The following is an 18544-nucleotide window of genomic DNA, read 5'->3' as shown; positions in this document are numbered from 1 at the left end:
TAACTCACGGGCATTGTTCAGGTCTGGGGACAGACTCTGAGCAAAGTGAATGAAAATACTGACAAAGAAACATCTAGAAAGCATGAGCAACCATGAAAAGAACTGTGGCAATTTAGCATAGGTAAAAAACAAAAAACAAAAAACAACCAAGGAAGGACATACTACATTAAAAATGTGGAAAAGGGCGCCTGGGTGGCTGTCTGTTAAGTGTCTGACTTTGGCTCAGGTTATGATCTCGCTGTGTGGGTTCGAGCCCCACATCGGGCTCTGTGCTGACAGCTCAGAGCTTGGAGCCTGCTTGGGATTCTGTGTCTCCCTCTCTCTCTCTCTCTCTCTGCCCCTCTCCCGCTCATGCTTTCATGCTCTGCCTCTCTTTCTCTCAAAAATAAACACTAAGAAAAAACTAAAAAACCTGAAAAAGAAACTGTAAAGATTCTGTATTATCAAGAATCCAGAATGAAAGCCAGGTAAAAACTAAAGAGTTTTAATTTTAAGGAATTTCTAGTCAGTATGAGGCGGGATGATCCTTTATCAGGGAGAATGTGGGGGAAATTCCTACACTGAGAAGGAAGTTGGATGAAATAATAATGATGCTTTTCATCTGCTTATCATTTGACAATTTGTGAGGCACATTCTCATTTGATCTTCACCATAATTAGGAAACAGCAGAGAAAGTATTTTACATGAGAAAAGCTGCCTGGTGGGGGAGCTGGGCCTTCAAGCTGGGTCTTTTGAACTTCCAGTCATGGTTCTTTCCACCTTATCACACCCACTTTCTAGAGGCAGATGACCAGTTTGATCGCTTCCAAAGGTAAGAGTCTATCCGTAGAAAGGACTCAACCCCACGATGGTTCTATGGAGCCTGTCTCAGTGTCTCCACGGCCTCCTCTGCCACAGCAGATGGCACACCAAGACAGGAAAGAATCGGTCCATTTATTTTCTTACTCCCCTAGGAGTTCTACGTCTGTAGGTGCTATTGGGTACAAAAGGCTGACTACTTAGATCAATTTAATGGACGCTACCGCTGAGGTGGGGAACCTATTCCGTGCAGGGGAATTTACCATTCGGCAATGCTCCTGTGGATCCGGGACACTGAGGTCTCAATATCGATCGGGTGGTATCGTAATCCTCTCAGCTCCAGCGTTTCGTCCAGAGCTCCCACCACATATAATGCATCATGACGCTCTGACAGAAAGAAAAAGAGAAATTTGGTTCATCAGACATAAGGAGTACGATGCAATGGTGGAGTTCAGGGCACAAGGTCAGACGGCCCGCCGTGTCCCCTGACTCCACCGCTCACCAGCTGGGTTAACTTTGAGCAAATTACTGGAGTCTCCGGTCCTGTTTCCCCCTCTGTGAGACAGGGAGAACTCTAAATGGCTGCTGCGAGTATTAAATGAGATAGTCCATGTAAGGGAGTTCCCATGATGGCTGGCACATTGTAAGTGCTAAAAAAAATTAGCCATTATTACTATTATTGCTGCTGCTGCTGCTGCTACCACCTTTACGTCCCAGGAATTGTGCCAGTGCTGGGAAGCAAAGATGACAAAACACAATTCCTGCCCTGAAGACACTTACTGTCTAGTGGGGAAACAGACACACAACAAGTACTGCATTGTGATGTGGTGGGCCCGGTGCGGGCATAAGGTTTGAGGTGAGCAGAGGACACCCCCGCCGGAGCTCAGCTCGAGGCTTCCGAGAAAGAAAAGCCGAAACCAGGCTGAGCTTTTACGGATAAATAGGAATTAGCCAGTGACAGCTGGGAGAGCGGTGGGGTGGGGGGTGGAGAAGATTTGAGAGGGTGAAGAAATGAGCACGTGTTGTGATCCCCAGACATCTTCAAGGAGTCCAGGTAGAAGGAGCAGGATCACAGAATATGGAGAGACTAGTCCTGGTTATTAATAGGCTTGTCATCCAGCTGGAACTTGGAAGAAATCCTTTTTTTAAAAAATTTTATGCACACACTGTATATACGTAAGGCTACATGGTTTATGTCTATATAGAAATTGCATTTTGAAGCAAGAGATGATTTTGCTAAGTCTATTGAATATAATATTTTCAGGAAAAGGTAACATTTCTGAAAAATTGAGCAAAACAAAGTGTTAGAAGCTGTTGGGGAGAGAAGGATGAGGAGGTCCAGCAGGGTTCCCATCATATGAGAAGAGCTCATAAAGACTTTGACTGCTCAAGGTCACAAAGCAAATGGCAGACAGAGGTAGGCTTCAAAGCCAAGGGACCTGGGAAGGATAACTTCCTCTTGTCCATGAAACTCGGAAGAAACTGTGGCTGCTGGTCTCTATGGACCAGGCACAAGGAGCTTAGGAGAAAGGAGTTGGCTCTAATTCAGGCCTGTAAAGTCCAGGGAGTTATTTGTATCAGTTCTTGAAATGCACGACACAGCGCTGCGCATTTCAACATGGCCATTAATGGCATCAGGAAGAAGAGCTGAAGGCAGGCAGCAGGGACGCCAAGACAATCAACTAAGGAGAGGGTAATGGGGGGCTGCCTACACCAGAGCCTTGCCAAGCAGTCTGGTATCTAACGTGAGGTGCCGAAGGGACAGAGCACTTCAGCAAGACGGCTCCTCCACATCAGGGATCAGGCTCGATTCGTCTGCTCCCAAAATGGGATGTGGGAGTAGAAGAGCTACAAGATGAAACACCTGTCCTAGGAGCTTGTGCAGGGGTAGGATCGGCTCCATAGGGGCCGAGGGTACACGGTCTGCCAGGGGCACTCGGTCGTCATCAGGCATATCTCCACGGCCGTCGGCCATGCTACCCCGTAGTTCAGAGATGCTGACGTGGTACCCTGGCGCCTGCATCCCAGGGACTCTTCAAATGAATATAAATTCATGTATGGGTTTAAGAATGGCAGAAGGGAATAATGAAACACACACACTCCACAACGGAAAGGCAGGCTGAGGAAGGCCAGCGGGAGACACTGGCTGAAACACAAAGCAGGTTGAAGGGTGAAGCGTTGCTGAGGAAGCTACCTCCGGTGGCTGCTGTGAGCTCGGTCCGGCGGACAAAACCAAGGTATCCTGTCCGAGCCCAGAGTGTCTGCGCAGCATCCCCAAAACTGAGGCGAGTGTTGAAATGATCGGCTTGAAGAGTCTCACTATCATAGATGGTGTAATAGCCACTGGCTGTGTGGGGACTGTTCACCCAAATCTACAACAAGAAAAAGGCATAGGTCACATTTCACCAGGAACATAGAACTGTATCAATTCAATTCTCTTGGGACAGTTTTTTTTTTTCAATTCTCACTTTTATGTTAACAACAACAACAACACAACAAGAAAGGCAGCTGACGCTTACCAAGTGTTTCCACTGTGCTAAACAGAGAGGTAAGTACTTTATATGCCTCATCCCCATCAATCATGACACACGTGACAATACAGTTACATACTATTATTATTCCTATTTTACAGATGAAAAAATGAGTTAGGGAACTCGCAGAGGATGCGGAAACTACGAGACTCCCACCCAAGCCTGTACACAGGCTGCAGCTACAGCTGTACAGGCCGTGCTCTTAACCACGACGCTACACTGCCTCCCTGGCTGGCTCGTTTCTCAACCACGTTCAGAGCTCCACAAACGCAGTGGGGATCGTTTCTGCGCTTCTGAAACTCAGGTATAACACCCTCAGGAAAACACTACAGGGTATTTGAATTTACAATGTAAATATAGCAAGAGCTAAAAATGATAACACTAGTATTTCCTGAGAACCCGTTATGTGACAGGCACTGTTCCATGTGCATAACAGATCTAGGTATTCATGTATTTAACTGTCACACAATTTCATTAGGTAAGTGAGATAGGTGCAATTATTATTTATGGATGAGAGAACGGAGGCTCAGAGAGATTAAGTAGCTTGCTCAGTAGTTAGAAGCTGGTAACCGGCAAGCCCAGGCCATCTGGCTCCTGAACCTCCGACACTCCTCCCAGTAAACTACGGGATGCAACATCAGTGCCCCTCAGATATTTGAGGGACGAGAAATTAAGTCTTTTACAAAATCTTTACAAAAAAGAGTCTTTATACTAATACAAAGATACATTTTAGAATAGAATATAAAATTTTAATGAATTTTAGGGGCACCTAGGTGGCTCAGTTGGTGAAGCATCTGACTTTGGTTTTGGTTCAGGTTATGATCTCACGGTTTGTGAGATGGAGCTCTGCACAAATAGCATGGAGTCTGCTGGGGATTCTCTCCCTCCCTCCCTCTCTCTGCCCCTCCTCCGCTCATGCTCCCTCACTCTCTCTCAAAATAAATAAACTTAAAAAAATTTCCATGAATTAAAAAAATTTAGTATTTGTGGCTCCTTTCAGTTCTACTACTTAATAGGTGAGAACAGTAGGATTTGTTCTATTTGGCAAATAGGATTTGCCATTTTCCTTTTCAGCTAAGGGAATGTCAGTGGAGAAATCTGGGAGTAGTTCTAATCTGGGTGCCTAAATCTTCTCTGCATCCTGGCCTCAACCTCCCTCTTTTTAGTCTCGAGCCTGACGGAGAAAGATGGAAGCTCTTTAAAAGACGAAAATTCACAGTGGAGGAAAAGCTAAATCCACAGTTTCACTGACTTCTCGAATATGAACCCTAAAGTCTTTACTGCCGACTTTTCAGAGTAAAGATAAAAATGACACATACCTCTCCAAGGTGAGAGTCTCCTACAGGCCCTTTGGTCTCAGGATTAACAATAACCACTTTCACTCCAGGTAAAATCTGAGAATCAAAGGGAAAACACAAAGACTAAATCAAATCTAGTGATCCCTAGGAAATGCAGTCACCCCCCCACCCCTCTTCTAGTGAGGTGAGGGAGTGCACAAAGACAGGGGCTAATTGATGTGATGCTCCCTGGACTGTCCTCAGTGGAGACTAGAGATACAATAAGATTCATCCTCAAAAATAAACCAGGGAACCAACCAGTCTACCTTCTCTTCAAAGGGTTGAGAAATTGCGGCCAGAACCGTAAGACTAAGGATCTGTACTCATGTGACTGCTCCTTCTCATGACCTATTCTGTTCACTGGTGTGACTGCAGTAAAACCCCTTAAAGCAGAAAGGGCAGCAGGGAGGGACTGTCCAAGAGGCTTGGCTCTGATCTACAGTGAAAGCCAGTTAGAGGAACTTGAAGAATAAGAGAGGACGGTGGCAGCGTAGCAGGAGAATGGATCCTGACCCTGGGATCATGAGAGACATCACATGCTTGGGATCTCCCTCAGGAGAGACAGGAAGAACAGGTGTTGGCTGTGAGAATGGCTCACAGCTTCTCTGGTTACCCATATTCTGTCCCTTAAACCTCCTTTTTCATCGTGGGTTTCTAGAGTATGAGGTTAGTTGAGAAGTGCTACACTGATTATCTGGTCTCATACACCTAAGACCTCAAGGAAGGAAGAGAACAGATCGTTTGCGCGGGTCTGGGCCAGGCACTGTGCAAAAGCTTCTGAGGCTCCCAACCACTAGCTGAGGCAGATGGAGATCTGACAAGATGGTAAGATCAACCCAACTCCACTCCAAAGAGGTTAAATGGAAGAGAGAAACTGGAGTGAGCACCTCGTGGGCTTGATCCGCTGCTTGATAGGTTATGCAGGATTCCTTTCTTTCTTTATAATTTCCCCCTCTGCCTTTCAGAATTACTAGAAGGAATTCTGAGGCATCATCGCTATGTCTTCAAAAGGGTGAGAAACTTGATAGCTTAGGCTGATGTCTGATCACCCTTAGTAAATTGTTCAGAACTGCTCCAGACTTAATGCTGTGTCCCTTCAAAATTCCTATGTTGGGTTGCATGTAATCTACCCAGATCCTCAATGTGATGGTATTAGGACCTGCAGCCTTCCATCATGTGTGATAATACAGCAACAAGACGGCCACCTATCAACCAAAAGTCCCTCACCAGAATCTGATGGTGCCTTGATCCTGGACTTCCCAGTCCCCAGAACTGTGAGAAGTTTCTGTTATTTATATGCCACCCAGTCTATGGTATTCTGTGACAGTGGCCCAAATGGACTAAGACAATAGCTGTGTCCCTCCTTGAACATTTTAAAGCATCATTCTAATGTAAGAAATCTTATTCCCATAGACACTCACTCTATATATCTGTAATCTCTTCGTCATTTTGATTTCTCTCTCAATTTTAAATACATGTATGTCTTCCCTGATCTTCAACCACACCTCACTACTCCCCCCTATTTTTCTCCTCGTAACATTGACAAAAATAGAGTTGCCTCTTGTTCATCTCTCCACCTTGAATATAACGAACAGTGAATTTTACTAATTTGTCAAGTAAGAATAACACGTCAGTTGGATTAAAAAAAATCCGTGGATGAACACAAGGGAAGGGAAGCAAAAATAATATAAAAACAGGGAGGGGGACAAAACATAGGAGACTCTTAAATATGGAGAACAAACAGAGGGTTGCTGGAGGGGTTGTGGGAGGGGGGATGGGCTAAATGGGTAAGGGGCATTAAGGAATCTACTCCTGAAATCATTGTTGCACTGTATGCTAACTAACTTGGATGTAAATTAAGAAACAAAAAAATCTGTGGAAATTAAGAAAGTTCGAACCTAGAATTCTTCGTATCTATGTACCCATACGAATTTCAAAGTCTTAGTGGAGTTAAAATTATTGAATCATCTCCAGATTTCAATTAAGTTTTTCCCCAGGTACTAATCTATTATATAGCTTCAGTGTTCTTTAAAATGAACCACTTCCCCGGGAGACCACCTTCCAGTGGTTAACAGAACAAATTACCTTTCCAGACTCTGAGAGGAGTAAACTCTGAGGGGCACCCCTTTCCACAAGACGAACCCTGTAGAAGAACAATATTTAATTTATAGATATGTATGTGCATATATATATCTATCTTTAAAAAAATGGCTGCCCCACGTCTACTACAGCTATATATTCTATATACTGCCCTCCTGAGACCTCTATTTTGTCTCTCCTTATGCTAGAACAGTTTCTCAAACTCGGTATTAACATTTTGGGTCAGAGAATGTTCGACTATAATTTTTTGTGAGGGGCTATCTATCTTGTGCATTACAGGATGGTTAGCAACATCCCAGGCCTCGACCCACTAGATGTCAGTAGCAACTCCCTTGTTGTGACAACCCAAACCGTCTACATTGTCAAATGTCCTCTGGAGGGCAAAACCTCCCCAGGCTGAGGAACACTGCACTAGAGAGATGATCTACCTGTGCAGGCTGGGTCAGGGTCACGGGGACATCAGTGAACACAGCCAAAGTCAGTGGGACCTGGGAAAAATGTCCCAGAGCCCTTTGGGACTCCGTGGGATAGAGCTAAAAGCCTATAAGCTGATGAGGAAGAAGGCTTTTATTCCCGGGGTTTGGATAAAGTGTTGTTTCAAAAACTCTACTCTGCCTCATTTATCTTGTCTGTTCCACCTTTTATTTTTAAACTCCCAGAGGAAAGAGTGTATCCATTTTGGTTCATATCAAATATTACAAAACATTTTTACACAGACAGGAACAAAGTGTTACATTTAAATATTAACGAACAGCGCAGCTACCGTGATAAAACTTTCTCCCTACAAATATAAATCTTAATCAGGTATTAATAAAAACTAATTCCTTCCCTCTTCCCAACCCTCCCTGGAAGATACAAACAAAAGGAATGCGGGAAAAGTGCTGGCTTTCTTGAGGCTCAGAATTTTTTATGCCTAGAAGCTCCAATAGAGGGGCGCCTGGGTGGCTCAGTCAGTTGGGTGTCTGACTCTTGGTTTCAGCTCAGGTCATGATCTCACAGTGAGTTTGAGCCCCGCATCGGGTTCTGTGCTGACAGTGTGGAGCCCGCTTGGGATTCTCTCTCTCTCTCTCTCTCTCTCTCTCTCTCTCTCTCTCTCTCGCTCCCCTCCTCTCTTTCCCCCTCTCCCACTTGAGCTGTCGCTGTCTCTCTCAAAATAGATAAGTAAATGAACTTAAAAAAAAAAAAGCGCTCAAATAGGGAGTGAACATAATAAATATACTGTACCTGTCATGTCTCAATGATTTCAGATCTACATATACAGTAGTTGGATCAGGCCCTGAGGTTCCCTAAAGAAAAATAAACCAATGTATTGTTCACTTAAAATTTAAATGAATTGATTTCCATATTTCACATTCTCAAATCAAGAAACAGATAATTTAGCCATTTACATGAAAAATCCAAACTCTATTTTGAAAGTTCACCCTCTCTTCAACCAGATGAGGTGGGTTTGCAGTCAAAACCTGAAAGAGGCTCATGGCCTCGTGTTTCTCTCCCTCCCTCCCCTGAGAGAGTAGGCCAGGGGCCCGGTCACAAGGGCTAGAACAGCCCTGAAAGGTTAGCAGGCTGAGGAGGATCCTCATCCCTGGACTCCAGGCAGAGATGACACAGGCCAGCATCCATGGGATTCTCAAAACCAACACTGGCCCAAGTGGACAGTGATGGGGCTCCATCATGATCAGGCTACTTGAAAGTCACTTGCCTGTGGTCACAGAAGCCCTGAAAGCACCCACCCCAGTATGCCATCTTCCTTTACTCTCACTCTTGTCCACGCCTATATTTACCACATTAGCCTCCAAGCTACATAAAATCAGACTTAGTTCTTTTCTGTTATTTACCCACCAAGAGTAACATGGCAAAGTTGCCATCTGGCTGGAGAAAAGAATACAGGTTTATTTGTGCTTCCTTTGTTTAAAAAAAAAAAAAAAAAAAAGGAGGAGACAGAAAAACAGAAGGTAAGATATTAATAAAACTCAAATAAGACTCAAAAATCTTCTTGATTCATCATCATGTACCATTAAACTACTAGAGTAAACACTTATATTGGTGCTCAATTGCTGGGCATGGCTCCAAGCGTGTGCACCTAGTAACTCATTGATTCTACAGAATGATCCCCGTGAAGAACAATACTATTATCTTCATCCTACAGGTGAGCAAATGAGGCAGAGTGAAATCCAAATGATAAGCTTGCAGTCCCAGAGCAAGTAAGTGTAACTGGGCTCATGCCAGGCTGTCTGGCTTTGAAGCCTCTGCTGTGGGGCACCACACACTTCTCCTCCATTTGTTATCAAGGAAGATTTCATGAAAGTCACCTGTAAACATATCGCTACATTGACTCTTGATCCAAAAGTGGTGCTGACAGCCCGAGGGGACAGACCAATGTCTTTGAAGAGCTTGGAGAAGGACTGCTGGAGGGCAATGCGGGGCCGCTCCTCGGCCACAACCACACACGTTCGGATGCAGGAGAGGTTGATTCCTCTGGTCTGTAAGACGCCAATGGCACAGGAGCTCAAGTTAGTAGGATCAGGAAAAGAACTGAATAGGTAGGGCCACTGCTCTATCTCTTTGGTCAGGAAAACTCAAGGAACTGTGTCTTCTCACCTCAAGACACCCAGAGAAAAGACAAAAATTTTTAGAAACGCCAAGGCATTCCACTAAAATCACTACCCACTGGTAAATCTGTTCATTCTCTAATTCTTTCTGCTTTTATCTAAGAATCTTAGGTTCTTCAGCAATTCATTTTTATACCTCTCCATTTCTGTGCTTTAGATGTCTATTTCAAAATGGAGAGGTGGTACTGAGAGAAAAAGAAATCTAGCACACTGGAGATCAAATCTTACCTCTCTCTCTCTTTTTTAATGTTTATTTTTGAGAGACAGAGTGTGAATGGGGGAGGGACAGAGAGAGAGGAGACATAGAATCCGAAGCAGGCTCCAGGCTGTCAGCATAGAGCCCGATGCAGGGCTCGAACTCATGAACCATGAAATCATGACTTGAGCCGAAGTCGGATGCTTAACCGCCTGAGCCACCCAGGCGCCCCAAATCTTAATCTCTTTTTTTTCCTTCTTAGGGTCATAATTCTTTATTAAATAAAAGTCAGTGTTTTTGAACTCTCTCCTATGCTGGTCAGATGTATCATCCCTGGATACAGACATAAACGAGTTGACCCTTATCTTTGGGGCAGTCTCCAATCTCTAATATTCTGAGGTTGGAAATTCTTTTGGAAAAAGTCCTATTGGAGGTCCCAGTTGTCTTTCACCTTTACATGAAGTCATTTTCATTCAGCTTCCCGACTCGTTTCACCTTCTTCTCCATAAAGGAAGAGTAAGATTCAACTTTGAAAGAGTGCATTACATTAGAAAAGGGAAGAAATAAACTTCCCGAGGTTTACAAAATATTGACTGGCTAGCAAAGAACAGGCAGATACGCCTGTTAACCCCTACTTAGGTATCATCATGACTGGCCCATTTCTATAAAACCTCCCTGGACTGGCTACTTGGAGTTGCTTCTTACCTTTAGCACCTCCACTTGGTTTCCAAGCCCTTTGGTGCAGAGCTCCATTACTGAATAGGAGCAGAAAGTGTCCCTTATTTTGTATTGGTTGACAGTGGAGAGCCAGAGGAAAAGGTTGTTTTCTAACTCCATAGGAGGAATTAAGATGGACTGGTGACCTGAATAGACACTGCAATGAAAAAAGGCAGCAGCTGACATTATCAATTCATCCTAGATATCTCGATGTTTTAGAACACCATCCACTCAACAAATATTTACTGAGCAGGAAGAGCAGTGTAGGGTCATATTAGACATAAAGGTTGAAGAGTCAACCTTGTTCCTGTCCACCTCACAAGATACAATAACTAAAATAATGCAGACTGTGGCATGGACAGTAACTGAGATGTGAAGATCATAAAACAAAGAGCAAGTCATTCAAATCAGGAAAGCTGGGGCAGGGGATGTTTCGCTGAGTAGGCATCACTTGAGCTGGGGCCTAAAGAATGACCAAGAATCTGACAGTGGCTGGAGGAAATGGGGGTGATGGTGAGAGCATTCCAGGCAGAGGAACAGCATATGCAAAGGAAAAGAAGCCCAGATGTATGTATATGGTGTGTTTAAAGTCATCAGAAATAGCATCCTGGTATGAAATCCTATAGCACAGGATGCATGAGGGAGTGGTGTGAAGTCTGGCCAGAAGGGTTGGGGCCAAACTGTAAAAAAGTATAATTATTGTATGAAGGAGTTGAGACTTTACCCAGCAGGCAGTCGCTACAGCTTTAAGCTGGGGCAAAATTAGCACCATGGAGAGAGACTGGAGACACAGACACTGATGACAGAGACAGTTACAACAAGTGAGAGATGATGAGGGCTTAAATCCCGACAGTGCAGCCAGGATAAAAAGAAAGGAATGTCACATATTATATGTATAATCTACTGCCATGAATCCTCAACTTCTTAAACCTGTGTATAGATCTGAATCCCGAGGAGCCCAAGAATCCTGTATTTATAAAATACAGGAAATTGTGGTTGCTACCTCTGGAGATCTAAGTTAGTAAGTCTGGAGAAGGCCCATTAACTTGCCTTTTTAAAGACCCCTATGTGATTCTTATGTACAAACAGGTTTAAGAACAACTGAGCCACAAAGGACAGGACACTTAATTGGATGTGAGACATACAGTTGAAGACAGTGCCCACGTTCCTAGTGGGCATTATCTAGGTGCCCCTAAGGTGAATGGTCCCATCCTAACAAAGATGAGGACACACAAGAATGCCAAGTTGCAGGTGTCTGTGAAGCATTCATGGAGATGTCCACCGGGGAGATGAAAATGCAGGGCTGAGGTACGGTTCCCTGGGAGGAGTGGGGATCTGCTATTCCATAAGACACAATCTGGCCAGGACAGGCATGCCACTTTCCAGCCACACGCTGTCATCCAATCTCATTATATTCCTTCCTGCCAAACCTAGGGGGTGCGTTCTGGCTGTCAAAGCATGACATATTTCACCCAAGTATCACTCTTCTACTTGGCTCTGCTTCTAAAATGAGGATTACAGGATGGAGCAGAGAGCAAGTAATAAGATCACTGACATACAAGAGTATGAGGCATAAAACTAACAGACAAGAAAGAAAGGGAGTATAAACAAAACTAAATGAACTTTGGAGATCCTATTTAGGTGTACACATTCTGGAAACATCAGCATTTTATTGAAACATTACCAAATTAAGGGAGCAGAAGGAAGGAGGAGATGGTTATAGCCCCAAAGACATCCCCACTCAGTCCTTCTTTGCTCTTCCATTCCTACCTGCAGAGACACCAGAGTGCAAAGCCAAGTCCACAGTAAGGGTCAAGGCAGATGGCGATCTGCCGAGAAGAATACAACTCACACTGGAGCTTGACGGCTCTACAAAGAGCATTGACTGCAGAGTGGGACATCTGGAAAGTAGGGAACATGGAACAGGATGGAACTGGCATCCCACAGGCAGAAAAAATCTCTAATGACAGTTTTGAAAAATTTTAATTTCCCCCAAACCCCTCCAAATGATGTACATTTTTCATTGTTTCAAAAAGCCTATCTAAGTCTAACATATTCTTGTTCCTTAGTCAATATCGAGTTCTATGAAATACGAATCTATGGCTTCATACTGGCTTTAACTGTGACTCTTATTATCTATTAGCTTCTAGGCCAGGTTTAGAACACTTCGTAACATAAATTCCTCGGGATAACTTATTCCGGAAGAGCCAATGCTTTTATTTAAATATAGCAGGGACCTTTGATCCTCCGCCTACTGGTCTCTGGTCTCTGGAGGCCAGTTGGCCTCCACATCTGAAGTCCCTGTGGCAGTGGTCATCTCTATTTTTGCAGCCCTGGCATTTTACCAGCATCCAGAGAGTGAGTGAGTACATATTCAGACTACTTTACCTTCACTCCTGTAAGCATGCCAGTTGTGGACACACTAAAATCAAGATATGCCAACATCTCAGGAGTGGGTGGTTTATACAGCTGAGGTAACCTTTTCCTGGGTAAGTCATCTGCAATGAAAAGAAAAAAAACTGATGTCAATCAGACCCAGTGGAAAGTGAGTATCAATGCTCTTCAACTGGCTTTCTACAGCTCTGCTACGGACAAATACAGCTTCTGGGATCTGCTAAGGCTTTGGCTTCTCGTATTTAACTGAACAGTTCATGTATGTCACTCCTAGAGGTGGGTTGAGGTTGAGGACACCAGTAGGTAATATAAACAAGCAAATCTACATCAGGTAAATGTATTTACTAGAAGGCAAGTGAGGAGTAATGTAACACGGCGGTAGAATACACGAACCAAGAAAGCAGGTCACTGGTGTTCAAATCCCAGCTCTGCCATTTACCACCAACGTGACCTTGGAGTTATTTAACCTCTTTGTGTCTGTTTCCTTATCTCTAAAATGGGAATGATACCTACCCTCATAGCAACTGTTAGGAAGTAAATTCACATAAAGTACTTCTAAAACAACTCAAAAAGCTTTAAAAGCCTTAGTTGTTAATCATGCTGTTTCCAATTTAAAGTTCATTATTTACAGATTAGTACATGCTACATTAATCATGGACTGCTTTAAAAGTCGTGTCTTTTTCCCCCAAGTTAACATGGTAGATTTTTAAGGGTAAACTAGAATTAGGGAATTATCTTCCTTTGCTCATTTATTTATATACCTCTCCCTTCCTCGCAAATTTGCTTTGTACAGCGTGTCAAAACCAAGGATGTCAAGGATGTCTCTGGCCCCAACCATACCTCTTTAATGGTTCCTGTGGCTTTCTGGATCAAGAAACAATTGACTCTGACTTTTAAATCTCTGTATCGTTGGACACCCATCTCTAGTCAAACCAAAGACTTTATCTATCACCTTCAGCCCACTTTTGTATAGGGTAAGGTCACTCATGTTCCTAAAGAAACCTTCCTGTTGTCTGTATCAGCCCACAGCTCAAGTCTTCCTAAAATGTGACTGAGTCCAATAACCATAGGAGATCTTTCTGCGTCATGAACATCAGCACAGGCCATTTGTGTTATATATTGTATACAACTGTGCTTATGTCCTTAAGTAACAAAAGCAAAAAACTCTAGGTCAGCACCTGGCACACAATAACCACAAATACATGCCATTCCTGCATTTAAACCCACATAAATGTTCCTGAGATGGCTACCATGTGGTACGTACCAAAAACAGGTAGAGAGGAGACTTCTGGGTAAGAGGCTGGGAATGGAGCCAAATAGACGGGGTTTGAGTTTTAGTTCCGCTCCTTATTTAACCTCCCTATACCTCAGTTTTTCTATCTGTAAAATAAATGAAACTCACCTATCTAATAGGGTTGGTGTAAGGATAAAACAAGGTAATGTATGTTAGATGACTGACACATCCAGGGCTCAATAAAAGATGTTATTATGATTATGTGCAAGGTGCTTTACGTAAGTTATGTCATTTAATATCTACAACTCCATGAAGTGGTTATCACGACTCCCACTTGACAGTTTCGCCCAAGTTAGTGGGGATACGCAGAGAGTAACAGAGGATCAGGATTTAAATATCGCCCACTCGACTCCAGAGCACACTCTGCTTTTCCCTTTACCATCATTCTCCAGATATCGCCATGTCTTATCCCCACCCACTTTTTTAGCATGAATGCCATCTAAAATTCATGCGCTTCATGGTTTTTAAAGCACTTTCATGTTATGTTGCACTGGATATTCTCAACAAATATGTGAGTCAGGTAAGGGTAGGTGGCATTTTAGGAAAGGGTAATCTCAGACAAGGTTATACAGAAAATAAGTACTGAGGCTCGAACTAGAACCAGGCCTTCTGACTCCTAGTCCAATGCTGTTTTAACTGTGTCACACCTGGAAGGCAAGGATCAGATCGTCTCAAGACTTTAAATGGCCTTACATGTGTACAGAGTTATAGTCTGCATAAAAACCTAACCACCGTTTGAGGATGTCAAGAGTAAGAGCGAGACACTTTCTGTCTCAAGAGCTCTTAGCATATTGTGATCTGCATCTTTGAGTCTGGTTGTTGTAGCATCCAGTCTTTTGGGAATGCAAGTGAACCGGACATGAAGTTTCGCCTCTGTCTTAGCAGGTGGAAAGTGTTGCAACCTAAGAGTTGTGTAAACATCTTTGGCATAAGAATCTGGGAAATTTCAGGGAGTGAGTGTTCTTGCTCCTTTGACAGTTCTGAGGAAATCTCCCTTTCACCTGTGTCAATGATGGTTGGCCACGTTTTCACGTCCACAGCTGCCGCTGCCTCTCGGGACCTCAATAACCTCATTAAGGTCTGTGTGGTGAGAATGCAGGCTGCTTTGCTGACCTAGAAAACAAATGACAGAAATAAGCACCCAGGAGGCTTAGCCCCCATGTGGCACCATAGATTCTGGCTGCTGCTAAAAGCAACTCACACTGGACTAAAAAGCACACCATACTGGACAGGACAGTATTTGTTTTTCAAAGAACACACAATAGGACAATGGATGGGTGTTTCCCTTACATTTGTCTTCCTGGAAATGTGTAACGCTGAATTGTCTCAGAAGGATGGACTTGTTCACAACAAAAGTTATTGTGTACAACAGTGATTCTCAAATATTTCATTGTTATAATCTCAGCATGGGTCCAAACATCTATTGATTTCATGAACACTATGATAAAGTAAAAATGTGGATTTTGTATGGCTCAGGGAACGAGAGGAGTCAGAGGATCATCTCTGTAGGAGTTCGTGTTTGCTGCAGTCTGGTGAATGGTGAAATTTACCCGACCTAGAACATATCCTGAATTTGAGGGACGTGGAGATGTCACAGAAACGAAGCTCTCCTTCACACCTACACACAGAAATGCAAAGCGACCAACTTCCCCCTAAACTGTCAACAGAAGGAAACTGCCCTCCCTGCTGCTCTGGCCTACTTTGCAGAATGCAAAGAGGGCATTTTGCTGAAGTGAATTTTGTAATAAAATCATCTATGGTGAACACGGCCTTTATACTGCAGGTTTCAGTTGCTGACAGAGCAGCAGTTCTTAGAGAAACAAATGTTACACAAATTAGAATTCTGTCTCTTTGCTGAAATGCAAATTGCGATATGATGCAATACAGATTTATGTTACCTCCTTCAATTCGCATAGCCTCTAGAAACTTGTCATCTCCAGGGCAAGATCTGGGTACCTATTAATACTATACCAAGTGAATTTATAAAACTAACCAAAATAAAAATGATCCATATAAATTTATGGCATATAAAATCACCTTGTGCAGAAAAAATGAGAACATTTTTTAAGAAGGGAGGAAAAAAACCAAGTTTTATGGAGAATTACTAACAACAGCTTCCTCCTTAACGTTCATAACAACACAATTCTGTACCGCACCAATGATACTTTCCACATTCTTTCACTGAAATAATGCTAGTCGTTTTGGTCAGATAAATGAAAAGGAAGGGATTTTCGGGAGACAGATTTGACTTCCCACTTAACAACACTAGAAAATTAGCAACGATCCTTAACTGTCTCTTGATTTTATGAGATGAGGACAAGGCACAATACACTTGGTACTTACATCAACAATCATGCGGACAGTGGGCAACGTGGCAGTAAGGTTCTGAGCGTGAGGAGGCCGGACAGTCACAGGTATGCACCCCGCATACAGGCAACCATAGAACGCAGCTATTAGCTCGATGCCTGCAAGACAGAGACACTTAGCTGCCCACCATCGCTGAGAAACTAAATTTAAGGCAGATCTTCCAAAACCAGTTTATTAAATCATGTGCCAGATAGCTTCTTTGGATCGTGATTTCACGTGATAACAGCAGAAGAAGTCTTTTAAATCAAGGAGGAACTGAATGTAGAGAAGGAAGCATATAAAACAATTTCAAACATACCGAGAAGCTAAGAATAATTAAGAAGAAAGGTAGTCAGAAGTAAAGAAAACTCTTGAAAGACACCTGAGGAAGATATTTTGAGGTCATTCTATTTGATATTACTTAGGAGAAGTAACTACTAAGTGAGTAGTTACTTTGAGTGAGTAGTTAACAGGGAGTGCAACTCTGAGGGAGGCAAAACGTGACTCAATTTGAAGACTGAACTACCAGCACACGCAGAGTGGCCTCCTCTGGAAGTGCTCTGGTCCACCACCATGTCATTCACTGGTAGATGGAAGACAATCTCACAGGAACACCAGAGGAGGGATTCTTTCACTAGATGACCTTTTAAGAAAGCTTCGCGTCAGTGTAAATAAAATAGCAGAGTAAGAATCACAGAACAAAATGAACTGAGGGGGACAGAAGACCAGACAAGGCCAGATGTATGAGAGGGGTAGGTGAGAGAAGAAGAAAAAAAAAAACCAACTCAAATATTTCACCCAACGTTCTGACTATTTACACCAGACTGTTACCAAATAATTCCGAGTACCTCTCACCATAAGAACATTATTACACTAAATTAGAGCGTGGAATGTGAAAGCAGCAATAACTGAGGAATACTGAACATCAATCGGGATATAAAGAACGCAAAGTCAAAAGAGTTCACACACAATATTCAGGAACTGGGTGCAGTGGTTCCATTCCTGAACACTCCTAGAAACAGAGCACCTCTTTCGAGGGTTTCCAAAAGTCAGAAAGTCTTCACTAATTCATTTGATATTTACCATAGCACCAGGAACTAGGCTAGACAGTGGAAATACAAGAGCAAATGCAGCAGACACAGCCCAGCAGACCCACGGCACTGCACAGCTCCAGGGGGCGAGGCTTGGTTCTTACGTTGGCCTAGGTGCCTGGGACTCCCGGAGCTGCGAAGTGCACAGCCTGCGTGGGCACAGACGGCGGCCCTGACTTCCTCAATTCTTCTATTTTGTAGTCTGGTAATGGACCTCGAGTCTAGTTTATCAACCCAACACCTACCAGGTGGATAGAGCAACACCACGTTGTCTCCTGCATTGAGATGCCCCTTATCACCAAGAACTGACGCAATCCTCTCTGCTCGCTTGTGAAGCTGAAGGCAACTGGCTGTGCACACTGTAGTTCCCTTTAAATAGAAGAAAGTATAAGTGGGTCAAAACTCAGGAAACAAAACGGCGACAAGCACAGCCAACTCAACATTATATCGGAAAGGCTTGTGCCTTGGTCGGTTGTCTATAGCAAGTTATCCATACCAGTGAAAATTCCCTTGGTATTGAACGAAAGAACGTGTGGTATTTTTTCTTTTTCAATGCTTGAAGGTATTTAGGGAATATCAGCATTAACCTAATTCAAACATACGTATTTATAGTCATTTTTTGTTTAAGGTAGCTTCAAAAATACATAGGAATTTTTTATTTAAAGGGGGAAATAAGAGTAGAGGGAAAATAAAGGAAATAAAAGCAGAATGAGGGCGGGAGCGGGGTCAGGACAGTAACTGCTGGCCACGTGGCCATGTGCGTTTGTTGTGCATGACACAAATTTTGCTCTGAGTTTTCTAACAGCAAAGATGTAAACAAGACAAGGAACAGTGAATCAGAGTCCACTAGCTAATAATAAAGAGGAGCAGATCAGAAGATGGCCAACTATTCCCGATCCAGAGAATAATTCCTCCTGCAGGTCTTCATCAATTCCTTAGTGTCAATTCAAGTTTCACTGAGCTGGGCTTTGGGAACCCCTTTTGTGTGTAAAATAAAACACACGGATATGAAAGCGCGTGAAATATGAATGTGTAGCTTAGTGGAAAATTACAAAGCAAGCCTCTGTGTGAGAACCAGAATGGCATGAAAAAGACCACTGCCAGCAGTGCAAAAGCACCCCCAGGGATCTC

The 18544-nt window shown here is 43.3% G+C and overlaps 1 protein-coding gene across 7 annotated transcripts in view; it reads right to left on the bottom strand.

Moving 5' to 3' along the window:
* Positions 1-18544, bottom strand: part of DIP2B (disco interacting protein 2 homolog B) — a 225686-nt gene that overhangs the window by 4971 nt on the left and 202171 nt on the right. For all 7 annotated transcript variants that reach the window (XM_043563894.1, XM_043563893.1, XM_043563896.1 and 4 more), the window contains 12 exons: positions 17659-17782; positions 16320-16441; positions 14978-15089; positions 12677-12786; positions 12059-12189; positions 10277-10445; positions 9076-9246; positions 7991-8052; positions 6752-6809; positions 4649-4723; positions 2993-3170; positions 1062-1185 (listed from right to left, as the gene is read on the bottom strand). In XM_043563894.1, coding sequence (XP_043419829.1) covers positions 1062-1185; positions 2993-3170; positions 4649-4723; positions 6752-6809; positions 7991-8052; positions 9076-9246; positions 10277-10445; positions 12059-12189; positions 12677-12786; positions 14978-15089; positions 16320-16441; positions 17659-17782 — 1436 coding nt within the window. The remainder of the gene's footprint in view (positions 1-1061; positions 1186-2992; positions 3171-4648; positions 4724-6751; positions 6810-7990; positions 8053-9075; positions 9247-10276; positions 10446-12058; positions 12190-12676; positions 12787-14977; positions 15090-16319; positions 16442-17658; positions 17783-18544) is intronic.

Source organism: Prionailurus bengalensis, chromosome B4, assembly GCF_016509475.1.
Source record: "Prionailurus bengalensis isolate Pbe53 chromosome B4, Fcat_Pben_1.1_paternal_pri, whole genome shotgun sequence".
Lineage (NCBI taxonomy): Eukaryota > Metazoa > Chordata > Mammalia > Carnivora > Felidae > Prionailurus > Prionailurus bengalensis.
Note: the sequence above shows the minus strand (reverse complement) of the source record. Positions and strands in the feature narration are given on the sequence as shown.